The 13528-nt window shown below is 40.2% G+C and overlaps 1 protein-coding gene across 3 annotated transcripts in view; it reads right to left on the reverse strand.

Moving 5' to 3' along the window:
* The window catches only part of LOC129727716 (gastrula zinc finger protein XlCGF57.1), a 54215-nt gene extending 40960 nt beyond the window's left edge, over positions 1–13255 (reverse strand). Inside the window, exon 1 of one of the 3 annotated variants that reach the window (XM_055685807.1) lies at positions 12892–13255. In XM_055685807.1, the coding sequence (XP_055541782.1) occupies positions 12892–12975 (84 nt within the window). In that variant the 5' untranslated portion in view covers positions 12976–13255. The remainder of the gene's footprint in view (positions 1–12891) is intronic. The other 2 variants (XM_055685802.1, XM_055685806.1) reach the window with 2 other exon arrangements.
* Between the last annotated feature and the right edge of the window lie 273 nt (positions 13256–13528).

Here is a 13528-nt window from a genome sequence, read left to right on the forward strand (position 1 = left end):
TATCATCGGGAATCGACCTAATTGTTATCGTATTTTCCGAAAAAAAAATTTAAAATTAATACTTTTGTATGGAAAAATACCAAGTTGTGTTTGTTCCAAATGGAAAGCACCCACATTACAGTCCCACTGCATAGTGGTACAAACTGCGAACATATAATCTTGCTCCAACTAATTTATGATAATAAGCTTATTTTCAAAGAGTACATTGAGAGTATACAAGCCAAGTGCATCAAATATACGAGATGTTTATATCCTCTCATTAACAGGAATTCTAAACTTTGTTTAAAGAACAAACTTTTGATTTACAAACAAATTTTTAGACCAACAATGCTTTATGCTGTACCGATCTGGTCAAGTTGCTGTTAAACAAGGAAGAAAACGCTCCAAAGAATTCAGAATAAAATTCTGAAAATGATTTTGAAGCGTCCTCCTTGGTTTGGTACACTCGAATTACATAGACTTACTGGTGTTAAACCATTAGAAGCTATGTCAAATAAAATTATTAACAATTTTCGACAGAAATCGTTGCAATCCTCAATTGCTACGATAAGCTCCCTTTATAGCCAATAAGATAGCAATTAAGTTAGTTGTAAGTTTACTTCCCCTTTTCTGACAAGTAGGTTTAAATCCCTACGAATGATAAGTCCTAATTGCGAAAGCAAACAAATCCTAACAATTAAAATTACAAATTTCTAACAGTGTTGAGAAGTCACCATTTGTGATTGGACACACATACTCATTATTTACTAATATTTATCATAAATACTTAAGTTACTAACAAATCCCCCCCTTAAAAAAAAAAAATAATCTTGCTCCAGATTAGTGTATATCAAATAATTTTAGGCATATAGAAGTATGACATTCAACTAACTAGACTAATGTTGTTTTTCTGTAGTACAATCTACGTTGCCGGTGATACTGCCGGTTGCTGGTTGAATTTATATGTGATGGGACAAACTATGCGAGTACTTTTGAAATGTACCCGCATATTTTGTCCCATATTGTTTTTTTTTTCAAGTTATATAACGTAAAACCAACTTCACCCATGGTTTTTTGTTCTTAACGTCAAACTTGTGGTGCCATGAAACTGTTCTGGTCTTTGGTTTTGAATTTACCTAATTGCTTGAAACAGCTGTGAATCAGAAAACTTACGGATAATATCAAATCGTCGTTTTCTCAACATGCTGGTTTTCATTATAGGACAGTACCGGCAGATCGAGTTCGGAAGTTTTGTGCTGAAATTTCAGTTACATTCGGAAATAATTTCAAAATTGCATAACGATATGTAAATATCAGTATTTTTTATTCAATATAATGTTACAACAACAGGTATTTTGGAATAACCCCTCCCTTAGTTAGCTTCATCAACTTCACCTGCTTTTCGAAGCTTTCGCAGGGAGCACGCACGGGTTCCATGGGTATTTCATGCCAGACTTTTTGGATAACCTGGGGTTTAAACTGGGTTTTAAAATAAACTAGTGCCCAGCGTGCCGGAAAAGTATCAGTTTCGCTCTATAGAGCTTCATTAGCTCAAAGGATTTAAAACACCGCTTCTTGTAGGCTTTACATCCAAGGTCAGTAGCGAAAGTAGATCGGCGGCAAGTTTTCGAACTGAACGTTGCCTTTTTGCCGGATACCATCCCTTATAACTTAAACGACTTGCGGTGTCCTTGCAGATCGCGGCCGAATGGATCTTCTGCGGTCTTCCAAAGAGCATATCTCTTTGTACTATTTGATGGTTTTATAAACGAAAACTCTCACCTCACACGATTTCAGAATGTTGTACAAGGGCCACAACGTAGGGGGCGGGGCATTTGATTCTTTGCCCCCTCTGCGTATAATACACGAAAGCAACGGAAAAACCAAACACTCGAAAACTTGTATTGGCATATATTGAACACGGTGTAGATTGAATCGAGATTTACGTAATCGGATACGACCGTAAATAAGAATAAGGGCGAATATCTCTGCATTTAACCAGGATTGCCAATAGGTTTCAAAAAAAGGCTGGTAGAGAACACTGGTCAACACAGGTGTGACTCTGAAGCTCTAACGAGAAAAAAAAGAAAAATTGTAGGTTTTTAGCCATTCCTGTGAATTTTGGTGCCCTCAGCCACTAACTTTTTTTCAGAGACTTAAATGAGTTTTCTCGTGAACATAACGTTTAAGCGACGAACCCGCCAAGCAATTACTATGCGAACTCTCACGTAAGTTGACGAGTTTTGGCAATAGCTAGGGGCACCATACTTCACAGGAATGGTTAATAAGCTATAATCTTTCTAGGGCAGCTCTTTCGATCTTCAGGGCAGCTTTTTTCACTTTAGCCGACCAGTGTAATAAGTCTACCAATAATCTGATAGATATTTCGTGTGATAGAGCGCGATGTTCGGACTGAAATATCTGCACTATGCAAAAGAGCATGTACAAAATTTGACTCAATATCCTTCTTTAGAGAAACAACGTCAAAAAACAATTATATGGAAAATTCAAGGGTTTGTATTAAAAATATGGTTGAATCCAAATTTTTATAGCTTAAAGGTACTGGTAGCGGTTTATAGAACACTAAGAAAAAAAAATTAGTTCAATCTTATGTTTTTGCGATTTTTTCTACTTGTGTTCGATAACTGAAACAATCTTATCGAAATAATGTTGTAATAATAACATATGTGATATGGATTGTGTGAATGGGTAAGGTCTTGTCGGTCATGTCGATAATGGCCTAACAAACGATTACACTTTCTGTATTGTACCAACAGCGGTTGTCAAATAAGCACTGAAAAGATAAACTGTTCTCTTTTGTCGCCAGCAAAGGCATTTTCACTTAATTGTCTAAAAAAGAAATCAAGTGGTTAGTATTCGAATTGTGTTGTATCAGCGACTTTTTGGTTTATTGGTTTTACTGTAATGTTTTTGCCTTTCTCCTAGAATGCAAATGAATTGTAAATTCGTGTTCGCATTTTTGTTCCGGTCGAACTAATTAATTCGTTCGAATCGATATTTCTTGTTAACCCACATAAAAATGATTCTCAAGCTCGGTAAGGTATATTTAACTTCAGTTTTCTGAGAGTTCAGCAAAAAATAATAACGAAAACCATGATTCAACAACACTATCGCAGCCGGTACCCGCACAACTGTCCCATATTGATTTTTGTCACTTTTGAGTTATCATCGGGAATCGACCTAATTGTTATCGTATTTTCCCAAAACGAAAATCTAAAATTGATACATTCGTATGGAAAAATACCAAGTTGTGTTTGTCCCATATGGAAAGCACCCGCATTACAGTCCCACTGCATAGTGGTACAAACTGCGAACATATAATCTTGCTCCAGATTAGTGTATATCGAACAATTTTAGGCATATTCTCCTAGAAAGGTATAGCAATCACTGGAAAAACTAAAGGTATAAAAGTGGTCCCAATGGCAGAATGTCATATACCACTCGACCCCTTTCGACGAACTGAGCATTTTCTGTATGTATGTATGTATGTGTGTATGTGTGTATGTGTGTCTGTGTGTGTATGTGTGTGTGTGTGTATGTGCAACTTTTTTTTCTCACTCACTATTCTCAGAGATGGCTGGACCGATTTTCATAAAACTAATTGCAAATTAAAGGTCTAGTTGCGCCACAGGTTGCTATTGAATTTCATTATAATCGGATTTTTAGTTTAGAGGTTATGTATCAAAATGTAAAAATCACGAAACATCAATATCTCAGAAACTACTCAACCGATTTTTTCTCAGAGATGGCTGAACCGATTTTCACAAAATTAGTGTCAAATGAAAGGTCTAGTTGCCCCATAGGTTGCTATTGAATTTCATTGTAATCGGATTGTAACTTTGTCCGTTGTTCAAAAAAATGTGGAATCACATAATGAAAGTAAACATATTGACCTTCTCTTAACGATCACTGGCTAATTAAAAGGTAGAAAAGCGATCCAAATGGCCGAATGTTATATACTACTCGACTCAGTTCGACGAATCGAGCATTTTCTGCATGTATGCATGTATAGGTGTATATGTGTGTGTGAGTATGGGTGTGTACGCTCTCTCAATCTCACTCGATTTTCTCAGAGATGGCTGGACCGATTTTCATGAAATTAATTGCAAATGAAAGGTCTTGTTGTCTCATAAGACCCTATTGAATTTTATTGTAATCGTATTTTTAGTTTAGAGGTTATGTATCAAAATGTAAAAATCACGAAACATCAATATCTCAGAAACTACTCAACCGATTTGAACAAAATTAGTTTCAAATAAACGGGCTATCTAAAAAACCCTTAACTTTTGAATTTTATGAAGATTGAACATGTGGTTCAGAAGTTATGGAAAGAAACGTGTTCTGGAGACTATTTAATCACAGTCATGTTTCTCAGAGATGGCTGGACCGATTTTCATAAAATCAGTGTCATATGGAAAGTCTTGTTGCCCCATAAGACCCTATTGATTTGTTCTGCAAACGGATTTTTACTTTGCCTGTTATTTTAAAAAATGTGAAATCCAGCTATGAAAAGAAACATATTCCGAAGACTACTTGGACTCACTCACTTTTCTCAGAAATGGTCGAACCGATTTCCACAAAATTATTGTAAAATGAAAGGTCTAGCTGCTTCATAACACCCTATTGAATTTTGCTGTAATCGGATTGCAACTTCGTCTGTAATGTATCGAAATGTGAAAATCACGAATCTTCATTATCTTAGAAACTACACAACCAATTTGAACAATATTGATATCGAATGAACGGGATAGTTAAGGGTTAACTGATGAATGACTGAACACGTGTTTCAAAGTTTGGCTTTCCCATACGTTCCCTTTTCATTTGATTGTAATCAAACTTAAGCAAGCGTTATGTTTTAATTTGTAAAACAACGAAAGTCTATTATCTCAAGTATTACACGACTTATTTGAACACAACTAGTGTCATACAAACAAGTCATCTCTCAAATTTACAAATAACAAAGTTCATAATAATTTAATATGTGGCTCAAAAGTTTTAGAAAGAAAAGAAATTCAAAGACTATTCAAAACTATACCTATTTGATCAATATATGTGGTCTCAACATAATTTGAATGTGGTATCGTACTATTTGAACGTTCCCGCTATCGCTCGTTATTAAATTGTTCGAAATTAAGAGTCATTTCTTTTATTTCGCTATGTCTTGAGCACTAAGATTACGTCAAATTTCATGTTTTATACTTCAATTACAACATCAATATTTTAGAACCCAAAGAGTGAATATACCTTTATTGGATTCAAGCAATCATGTAAACCTATTTTTACAAATGATGAGTTTGAATGAGAAAGGCTGAGTCTGACCGCTAGGTGGATTAATTTAGGTTATTTTTCTGATATTTAACCCCAATAGAATTTTTGATTTATTGAAGACACAATCTTGTGAATCTGATAAGAAATGAATGAGATATAAGTGTATAAAATCTGACCACTTTTTCCATTTCACACCAAGAAACTTTTTCATAAGCAGCATTCCATATAGAATAATAAGTCTTTGATAGCTAAGCTCGACAACTAACACCTAAACAACGAATAAGCCAATACATACTAAGAAATGTGCAATTTATTCGTGAATCATTTTGCCGATTTTTTGTTCTGTTGGAATTGATTTCCACTCAGCTGATCAATAATTATTAATGTTCTGGTGGATGTCCCTTGGCCTGTTTTGGACATTAGCACTTTCAGATTTTCTCAACGAAACATCGTGAAGGCAATCATAAAAATAAAACCCCTCAAGGTGGCATCTATAAATTACGTAACATTGATAGAGAGGAGCCATTGAGCGTTATGAATTGTTACATATGGGAGGCTATATTTAGAAAAAAACTATCATTTGGATAAAGAAAATATCCCAATTACGTTATGTTATTTTTATGAGAAAGTAAGTGGTGGCGTCCCTCAATAGCCGCTGGTTCGGATGACATTTCGTTTCTGATTTTAATAAAATGCATCAAATCTCTAAGTTTCCCACTCACTGTTATGTGTTCCAAATTATCGTTCGTTATCGTTCGTTCCAAATCATACATTTCGGCGGATAAACACGGACTCTTTCCCGGACTTTATAATAAAATATATTAGTTTAGGTTGGCAAATGGCTGGACACGTGTAACTTGAGACCCTAATGTGGCCATTCACCTCTGTCCAGCAACTCCTATCCCAACCTCCACGTGGTGCTGACCGGAATACGAGTAACCTTAGCGGAGATCGGGTAACCAACCCCGGTGGAAACTATGGTCGTATGCTGACTGGGAAGGGGGTCGTACGCGGCTGTATCCCCATAGGGGCGGCGTACAACAGCGTCTGACCCGGAGCGGGCGGCTGAATTATGGAATGCTGTATCCCGCTAGTTACACCTAAGATGGCAGCCCCATCAGCAGGATTTAGGTATCGCGACCCTGGTAAGGTAGCATACCGAAACCTTCCATCAACCACGAACAACGAATTTAGAAATACGGAACGGATCAATCGGCAAAGACCTAGGCTACGAACACGGAAAAAGATTAAGGTAAACGATTGGAAATTGGGTACTTGGAACGTCCGATCTCTCAATGAACCGGCGCGGGCTGGCTTGCTTGCTCGAGAACTACAGCGGCAGGGAGTCGAAATCGCAGCGATTCAGGAGGTTCGGTGGCCAAATTCCGGAGAAAGGGAATTCCGTGCAGTAGACCCTATTGCACGCACTTCTTTCAAGTACCACATCTACTACAGTGGCGGCAAAGCAGCGGAACGGGGCGTCGGTTTCGTAGTGCTGGGAAATCAGAAAACAAGAGTCATCCGGTGGAGGCCCGTAGATGACCGTATATGCGTGTTGAGGATTAAGGGCAAATTCTTCAACTACAGTTTAATCAAAGATGAGTTCTATGACAAGCTTGAGCGAATCTATGACGAGTGCCCAAAACACGACGTAAAAGTCGTCATCGGAGACGCAAACGCACAGGTTGGGAGGGAGGAATTCTTCCGTCCGGTCATTGGAAGGCATAGCCTCCACTCGTCAACCAATGAAAACGGCCTGAGGCTGATAAACTTTGCCGCGGCTAGAGGAATGGCCATATGTAGCTCCTATTTTCCACGTTTGAATATTCGGAAACACACCTGGAGGCATCCAAATGGAGAAGCCTGCTCCCAGATCGATCACGTACTGATTGACGGTCGGCACTTTTCGGATGTTACTGATGTTAGGTCTTTTCGGGGACCAAACATTGACTCTGACCATTATCTCGTCGTTTGTAAGATCCGCGCACGGTTGTCGAACGTGCTGAAATCTCGCACAGAGAGGACGACGCGTTTCAACATTCAGCGGTTGAAAGCTGATGGCGTGGCAGCAGAATACGCCAGAGAGCTGTATCAACGGATCGCAGAACAGCAGGAGGAAGGAGTGGAAAACATAAATGGGCTGTGGAGCAGTATTCACGGCGCCATCGAAACGACTGCGAGAGAGGTGGTAGGTACGACGCGTGGTAGACAGCCTAACGGCTGGTTCGATGCCGAGTGCCAGAGAGCGACAGATGAGAAGAACCGTGCCAGGAGCCGCATGCTCACTGCGGCTACGCGTCAGAACAGAGAGAGGTACAGGGTGGCAAGAGCTGCCGAAAACAGAACCCACCGTCGGAAGAAGCGCGAGTACGAGGAGCAGGTGCTCGCCAGCGCAGAGGACAGCTATGCTCAAAACGACGTGCGGAGATTCTATAGAACTGTCAACAGAGTCAGAAGCAGGAATTTCCCTGTGCCGGTCATGTGTAATGACAAGGACGGCAGCCTGCTTACTGATAAACCGACGGTTGCAGCCAGGTGGAAGGAGCATTTTCAGGCGCTATTGAACGGTGAGGAGCCGGATGAGCAGAGCAGGAACAGGATGACGATTATGAGTGACGAACAAGCTGTGGAGCCACCAATACAGGAGGTGAAAAAGGCGATTAGTGAGCTGAAAAACGGCAAGGCCGCTGGGAAGGACGGTATCCCGGCCGAACTTCTAAAAGCAGGAAGCGAGCGGCTGTACTATGCGGTCCACCAGATAATACTAACAATCTGGGAGGACGAACAAATGCCGAACGACTGGTTGGAAGGCCTCATATGCCCTATCTATAAGAAGGGCCATCTATTGGATTGTGGCAACTATCGAGGGATAACGTTGCCTAACTCCGCATATAAAGTGCTCTCCCGTATCCTGTTCTTCAGATTGAGACCGTTAACGGAATCCTTTGTTGGCGAATACCAGGCTGGTTTTCGACAAGGGCGTTCCACGACGGATCAAATTTTCACCCTGCGACAGATCCTCGATAAGTTCCGGGAGTACAACTTATCGACTCACCATCTGTTTGTGGACTTCAGGGCGGCATACGACTCAGTGAAAAGAAACGAGCTGTAGCAGATCATGCTGGAACACGGTTTCCCTACGAAACTAATAAAGCTGACTCGTATGACACTGGAGGGATCAAAATCGTGCGTGCGGATAGCTGGCGAGACATCAGCCGCTTTCGTAACGTTGGATGGACTGAAGCAGGGGGATGCGCTCTCCAACCTACTGTTTAACATCGCTCTTGAGGGTGCAGTACGAAGAGCAAACGTCGAAAGAAACGGTACGAGCATCACGAAATCTCACATGCTTCTTGGTTTTGCGGACGACGTCGATATCATCGGTATCAACCGTAAGGCCGTGGAGGAGGCTTTCGTACCTTTTAAGAGAGAAGCAGCGAGATTGGGACTTGTCATTAACTCTGCCAAAACGAAGTACATGGTAGCTGGCAGAGAGCGTGCGAGTCCCCGTGGTGTTGGTGCTGAGGTGAATTCGTTTGTCTTGGTACGCTTGTGACATGTGACAACGATATGAGCCGTGAAGTGAAACGACGAGTTGCAGCTGCGAACAGGGCTTTCTACGGACTGCGTAACCAGCTAAGGTCCCGTAGTTTGCAAACTCGCACAAAACTAGCGCTGTATAGGACGCTGATACTCCCGGTGGCCCTTTACGGACATGAAGCATGGACGCTGAAGGAAGCTGATCGACGAGTGCTCGGAGTTTTTGAGCGTAAAGTTCTACGATCGATACTTGGCGGTAAACTGGAAGACGAAGTGTGGCGCAGACGCATGAATCACGAGTTGTACTAGGTATACAAACATGCTGATATAGTGAAGGTAATACAGTGGGGCAGGCTTCAGTGGGCTGGACATGTAGCCAGGATGCCTGACGAGAGAGCCGCCAAAACTATCTTCAGTAGAGAACCAGGAAGAGGCCGTCGACTCCGTGGTAGGCCTCGCACGCGGTGGATGTGCGCGGTGGAAGAAGATGCACGATCTGCTGGTGTACGGGAAGACTGGAAAACGGCTGCCCAAGACAGAAGAAGCTGGACATCTCTAATTCGTTCGGCCCTGGACCGGTGAACGGTCCGTTAGCCAAAAAGTAAAGTAAGTCAGTTTAGGTCATCTTGCTGACGAGTATTGTAAATGGTAATCAGCTCTGGAGTTCCGTAAGGCAGCAATTTCTACTATTTCACTATTTTTATCAATATTGTTCAACGCCATATCCTACTTGCTTCCACATGGGGTACGGTTAGTGTGTGCTGACGGATCCGAGGGTCATCCTGGACACAAGTCTTGCTTTTTTCGATCATTACTCTAACGTAAACTACCCGGCACAAGTTTGGAATCACTTCACTGAATATTGCAATACCCAGTTCAAATATTGCAGCACCCCGAAAAGTTCAGCAACACCTCAAATGGTCTGATGTATGTCACTCTACCTCGTGATTTCGATAATCTAGAGAGTTGTGGTCTTTAGCAAAGTTGGCCTGGCCTGTGGTCGGCGGACAGTATGAATTAAAATTCAGCCGCCGCGGCGCTAGTGTTCATATAGTTCTGAATAATTTAAACATAGTTCATCTCGTGAAGCCAATTAATTAAATAGTTGTGGACTCTAGCTAAGTTGAGGATAAGGAGTTAAGGATTGATATACTGTTGATTATGGAAGTCAACTTCTACGTGGCGCTAGAGTGCACGTAGTTTTGAGTATTTCGAACCAAATGTATCTCGTGAGCTATACCACTTAGACAGCTGCGGTCTTCAACAAAGCTGTTTGGGAAGTCAGGGGTTTTGGTTTATGATAAGTTTTGTTTAGTTGCAAGTGTTATAACTAATTTTATCTCAAGTATCCAACTACTTAGAGAGTTGCAGTAGCGGTAGCATTCCATAATTACCTGTCCACAAACCAGAAGCCTTTGATCTTCTAAACAACTTTGCAGAAACCTGCCACTTTCTAGGAAATCGGATTCGTGAGATAAGTTAGGGTGAAATTACGAAGAATAGCGTGTACACTGACACTACATATCAGTTCAATTTTGCATTAAACTGTTCATCATCCTGAAGCCTTTGACCTTCTGAACAACTTCACTGAAAAACTTTTTTGGAGGTCGGAATCGCAATATAAGCTAAAATCAAAATCCGACAAATTTCATGTTCACTAGCGCCACATTGCAACAGAATTCTGCACTAAGCTGTTCATCAACCAAAAGCTCCTGATCAACCTTAGTGCAGATTGCAACTGTCTGGAAAGTCGGAATCAAGCGAAAAGTTAAGGTGAAAATACGACGAATTTTGTACTGACTAACGCCAATAGCAGCAGGAATCTGCACTAAGCTGTTCACCAAACGAAAGCCCTTGACCATCTAAAATCTTTGCTGAAGATCGTAACTTTTCTGAAAGTTGGAATTGTGAGATAAGTTAAGGTCAAAATATAAAGTATTGTATCCAAAATCTCTCTAGTTGCTGTGTTAACTTATTGAATGCCGCAATACGACATCCGGTGTAGACTTCTTGAAATGGAAACACTATGCAGTGAACGTAGATTGAATTATAGCAATATTCGTTGAAAATTGTTGATAGGTGTTGTTGACGCACCTATAATACTAGACCAATTGAACATCTATGTGCTCTCAATATTCTTACGCCGGAGACCAGCTGAGACTGGAGTTGCGGAGAACTGAATACGGAAGAAATAAACCAATAATATCGATATGATGGCGGTTCAACGAAGTCTACGATAAATACTATGTCAGTATCGATGTTCAAAAACAAATGATACATCAATTGGAACCTGTTGTAACATACTGCATTCTGACTGCGAACTCCGCTTAACTACGGAGTTTCCAAACAGCAACCCAAGGGTTACGAGCGCATTTTCGTTTACCCGACAAAACTGTTAATGAATTTGTAAATGTGTTATGTAAATATATAACAGTGATTATATAAAATTGTTGCGAAAAGATTTGAGTTGTTTTTTCCCCGTTTGTATAGAAATCTTTTCACTCAAAGTTTTTACACAAAAACTTTTCCCCATCGCCCCTCTTTAAGACTGACAAATAAACAAATAAACTTCCAGCTGTGAGATTACGGAAGTAAGAGTGAATGAAAAAGGTACACGGATTATTAGCATTAAGAGATGTTGGAAGTGCTTTTCAAATGCCCGTGTAATATCAAATTTGCTTCAATTAATTGATTAAAAATATTTTCTTTCGTATTTGCTAAACAAAACACTAAACAAATATTTGTACGCTTGTACTTGTTTTTTTTTTTTTTTATTGATGCTGCCTCCACTACAGAAAAAGGGGGGTCACTTCACAACAAGTGTTTAAATTAATCACGAAACAGACTAGTCAGTGGCTTTGATGTTTTCAGTAAACGTTAAACTTGAAAGAGGTGATAAAACAAACACCACAAGCCATTTCATTCACATTCACTGGTCCACTAATGGTTGATACAAAAAAAGAATGAGTTGCTCAAATATAGTATTTTCAAATTATTCTTGAGCATTTTTGAAATAAACACAAAGCATTTGGAATCTAAAATGGAAATTTTCGCTGTTCATTTCACCCGCACAGTACGTATGAAAATGAGTGAAAATACACTAATATCTCGAAAACGTCATTAAAAATTACTAACCTTCTATGGTGTCTGCTGGTTAGTAATTAGAGTACAAAATCATCTGAAAAGTTGTTTTGCACTGAACAAAATCTCACGGCCAATTGAAGAAAAAAAAAACGATAACTGTTTTGCAATTATAAACTGGCTACAATTGTATAACAAAATTTCGAGTAAAATTCAGGTACTTCGAAGTGATTGAAAAAAATAATAAAACCTTTGAATGAATTATTAAGAATGAGTTTAAACCCTATCTTAAGATCTTATTTTGTGAGAAGTTTTGGATTTTTCACGAATTGTAGCAGAATTTGTTCGGTGCAATTTCGATTTCACGTTTAAGTGCAGTGTCGTGTCTCGTGTAACTAGACTTTTTGTTATACAAAACAAGCTGTTGTTAAAGCCTATTTTTTGGCAAAAAAGTTGGTTAGTGAAGAAACAACCGATTTGTCGATTCTTCGATCAAATTTCTACGTAGCTTACGAAGTTCCTCTGGTTTGTTTAAAAAACTAAATCAAAAATACTTCATACAAAGATGAGTTAACTTAAAGAGATACCATTTTTTTATGTATTGCCATTATAATGGGAAGTGACCAGCCTTCTAAAAGGCTTAGAGTTCGATTCACTGGAATGCCTGGGGGACAAAATCGTCACGAGACATTTACCTTCCCTTAATTTTACCTAAAAATTAATACAATTCAACCCTTACTGTACGCACTAGGTATTTGCATTGCTAATGGCTTTGAGAGAAATTTAACTAAAGCGATGCCTATTGTTTCCGCGCTTTCATCCCATGTTTTCACCTAAAGTCTAAAGCCTAAAGCCTTTCGAATTTCATACCATTTGGTAACACATAACCTATCCGTTAAAAGGAGCACGCCTGCCACAAAAGTGTTTTGGATAAAACCGTCTAAACAACTGCTTTCCAACCACTTTGCCTTCTTTTCCAGAACCACAAATTACATTACTTACCGTCGGCTTCTCCCTGAACTTCATCGCGAGAAAATCCTGCTTACAGGATGTTTTCATCGACGGATAATCTCTGCATCTTTTCATAATTTCTTCTCAATCGCACACAACCACGAAGCGCCGCGTTAAGGATCACATTCCACACGTCACTACACATTTGAATCTATTGCACAATAAACCTGCAGCAGCTCCAGCGGCAGTGAATCCTGCGCCTACTAGGTTCAGGGTCAATACATACCAAACGTCACTGAAGGTGCACTACAAGAAAACGAAACGATAGGGCGGCTTTCTGAAGGTCACACTAGGAAACCACCAGTGACCGACGACCGAGGAATTGGAACTGACCAGTGGCACGCTTAGGCAGACCAGTCGGAGTAATGCACCGCACCGGGCGGCATTATGCGTGTGTAGCGTGTGCCGAATGCCGGTCAGACACACATGTGTTGTGTTGTGATGCGTTTCGAGTAAATAGAGAGAAGGAGCATTCAGCAACCCCTTTTTTGATCACCCGCTCGATATGAAACTCGCACCGAGGGAAGGTTTACCTCTTTGTGTGTACATAGACGAAGTTTCTCCTGTGTATGTGACCGGTGTGTGATGTGACTAGAAGCAGACGTATGTCCTGGTCATGTTTGTTGCC

This window comes from Wyeomyia smithii, chromosome 3 (assembly GCF_029784165.1).
Source record: "Wyeomyia smithii strain HCP4-BCI-WySm-NY-G18 chromosome 3, ASM2978416v1, whole genome shotgun sequence".
NCBI classification, from domain to species: Eukaryota; Metazoa; Arthropoda; class Insecta; order Diptera; family Culicidae; genus Wyeomyia; species Wyeomyia smithii.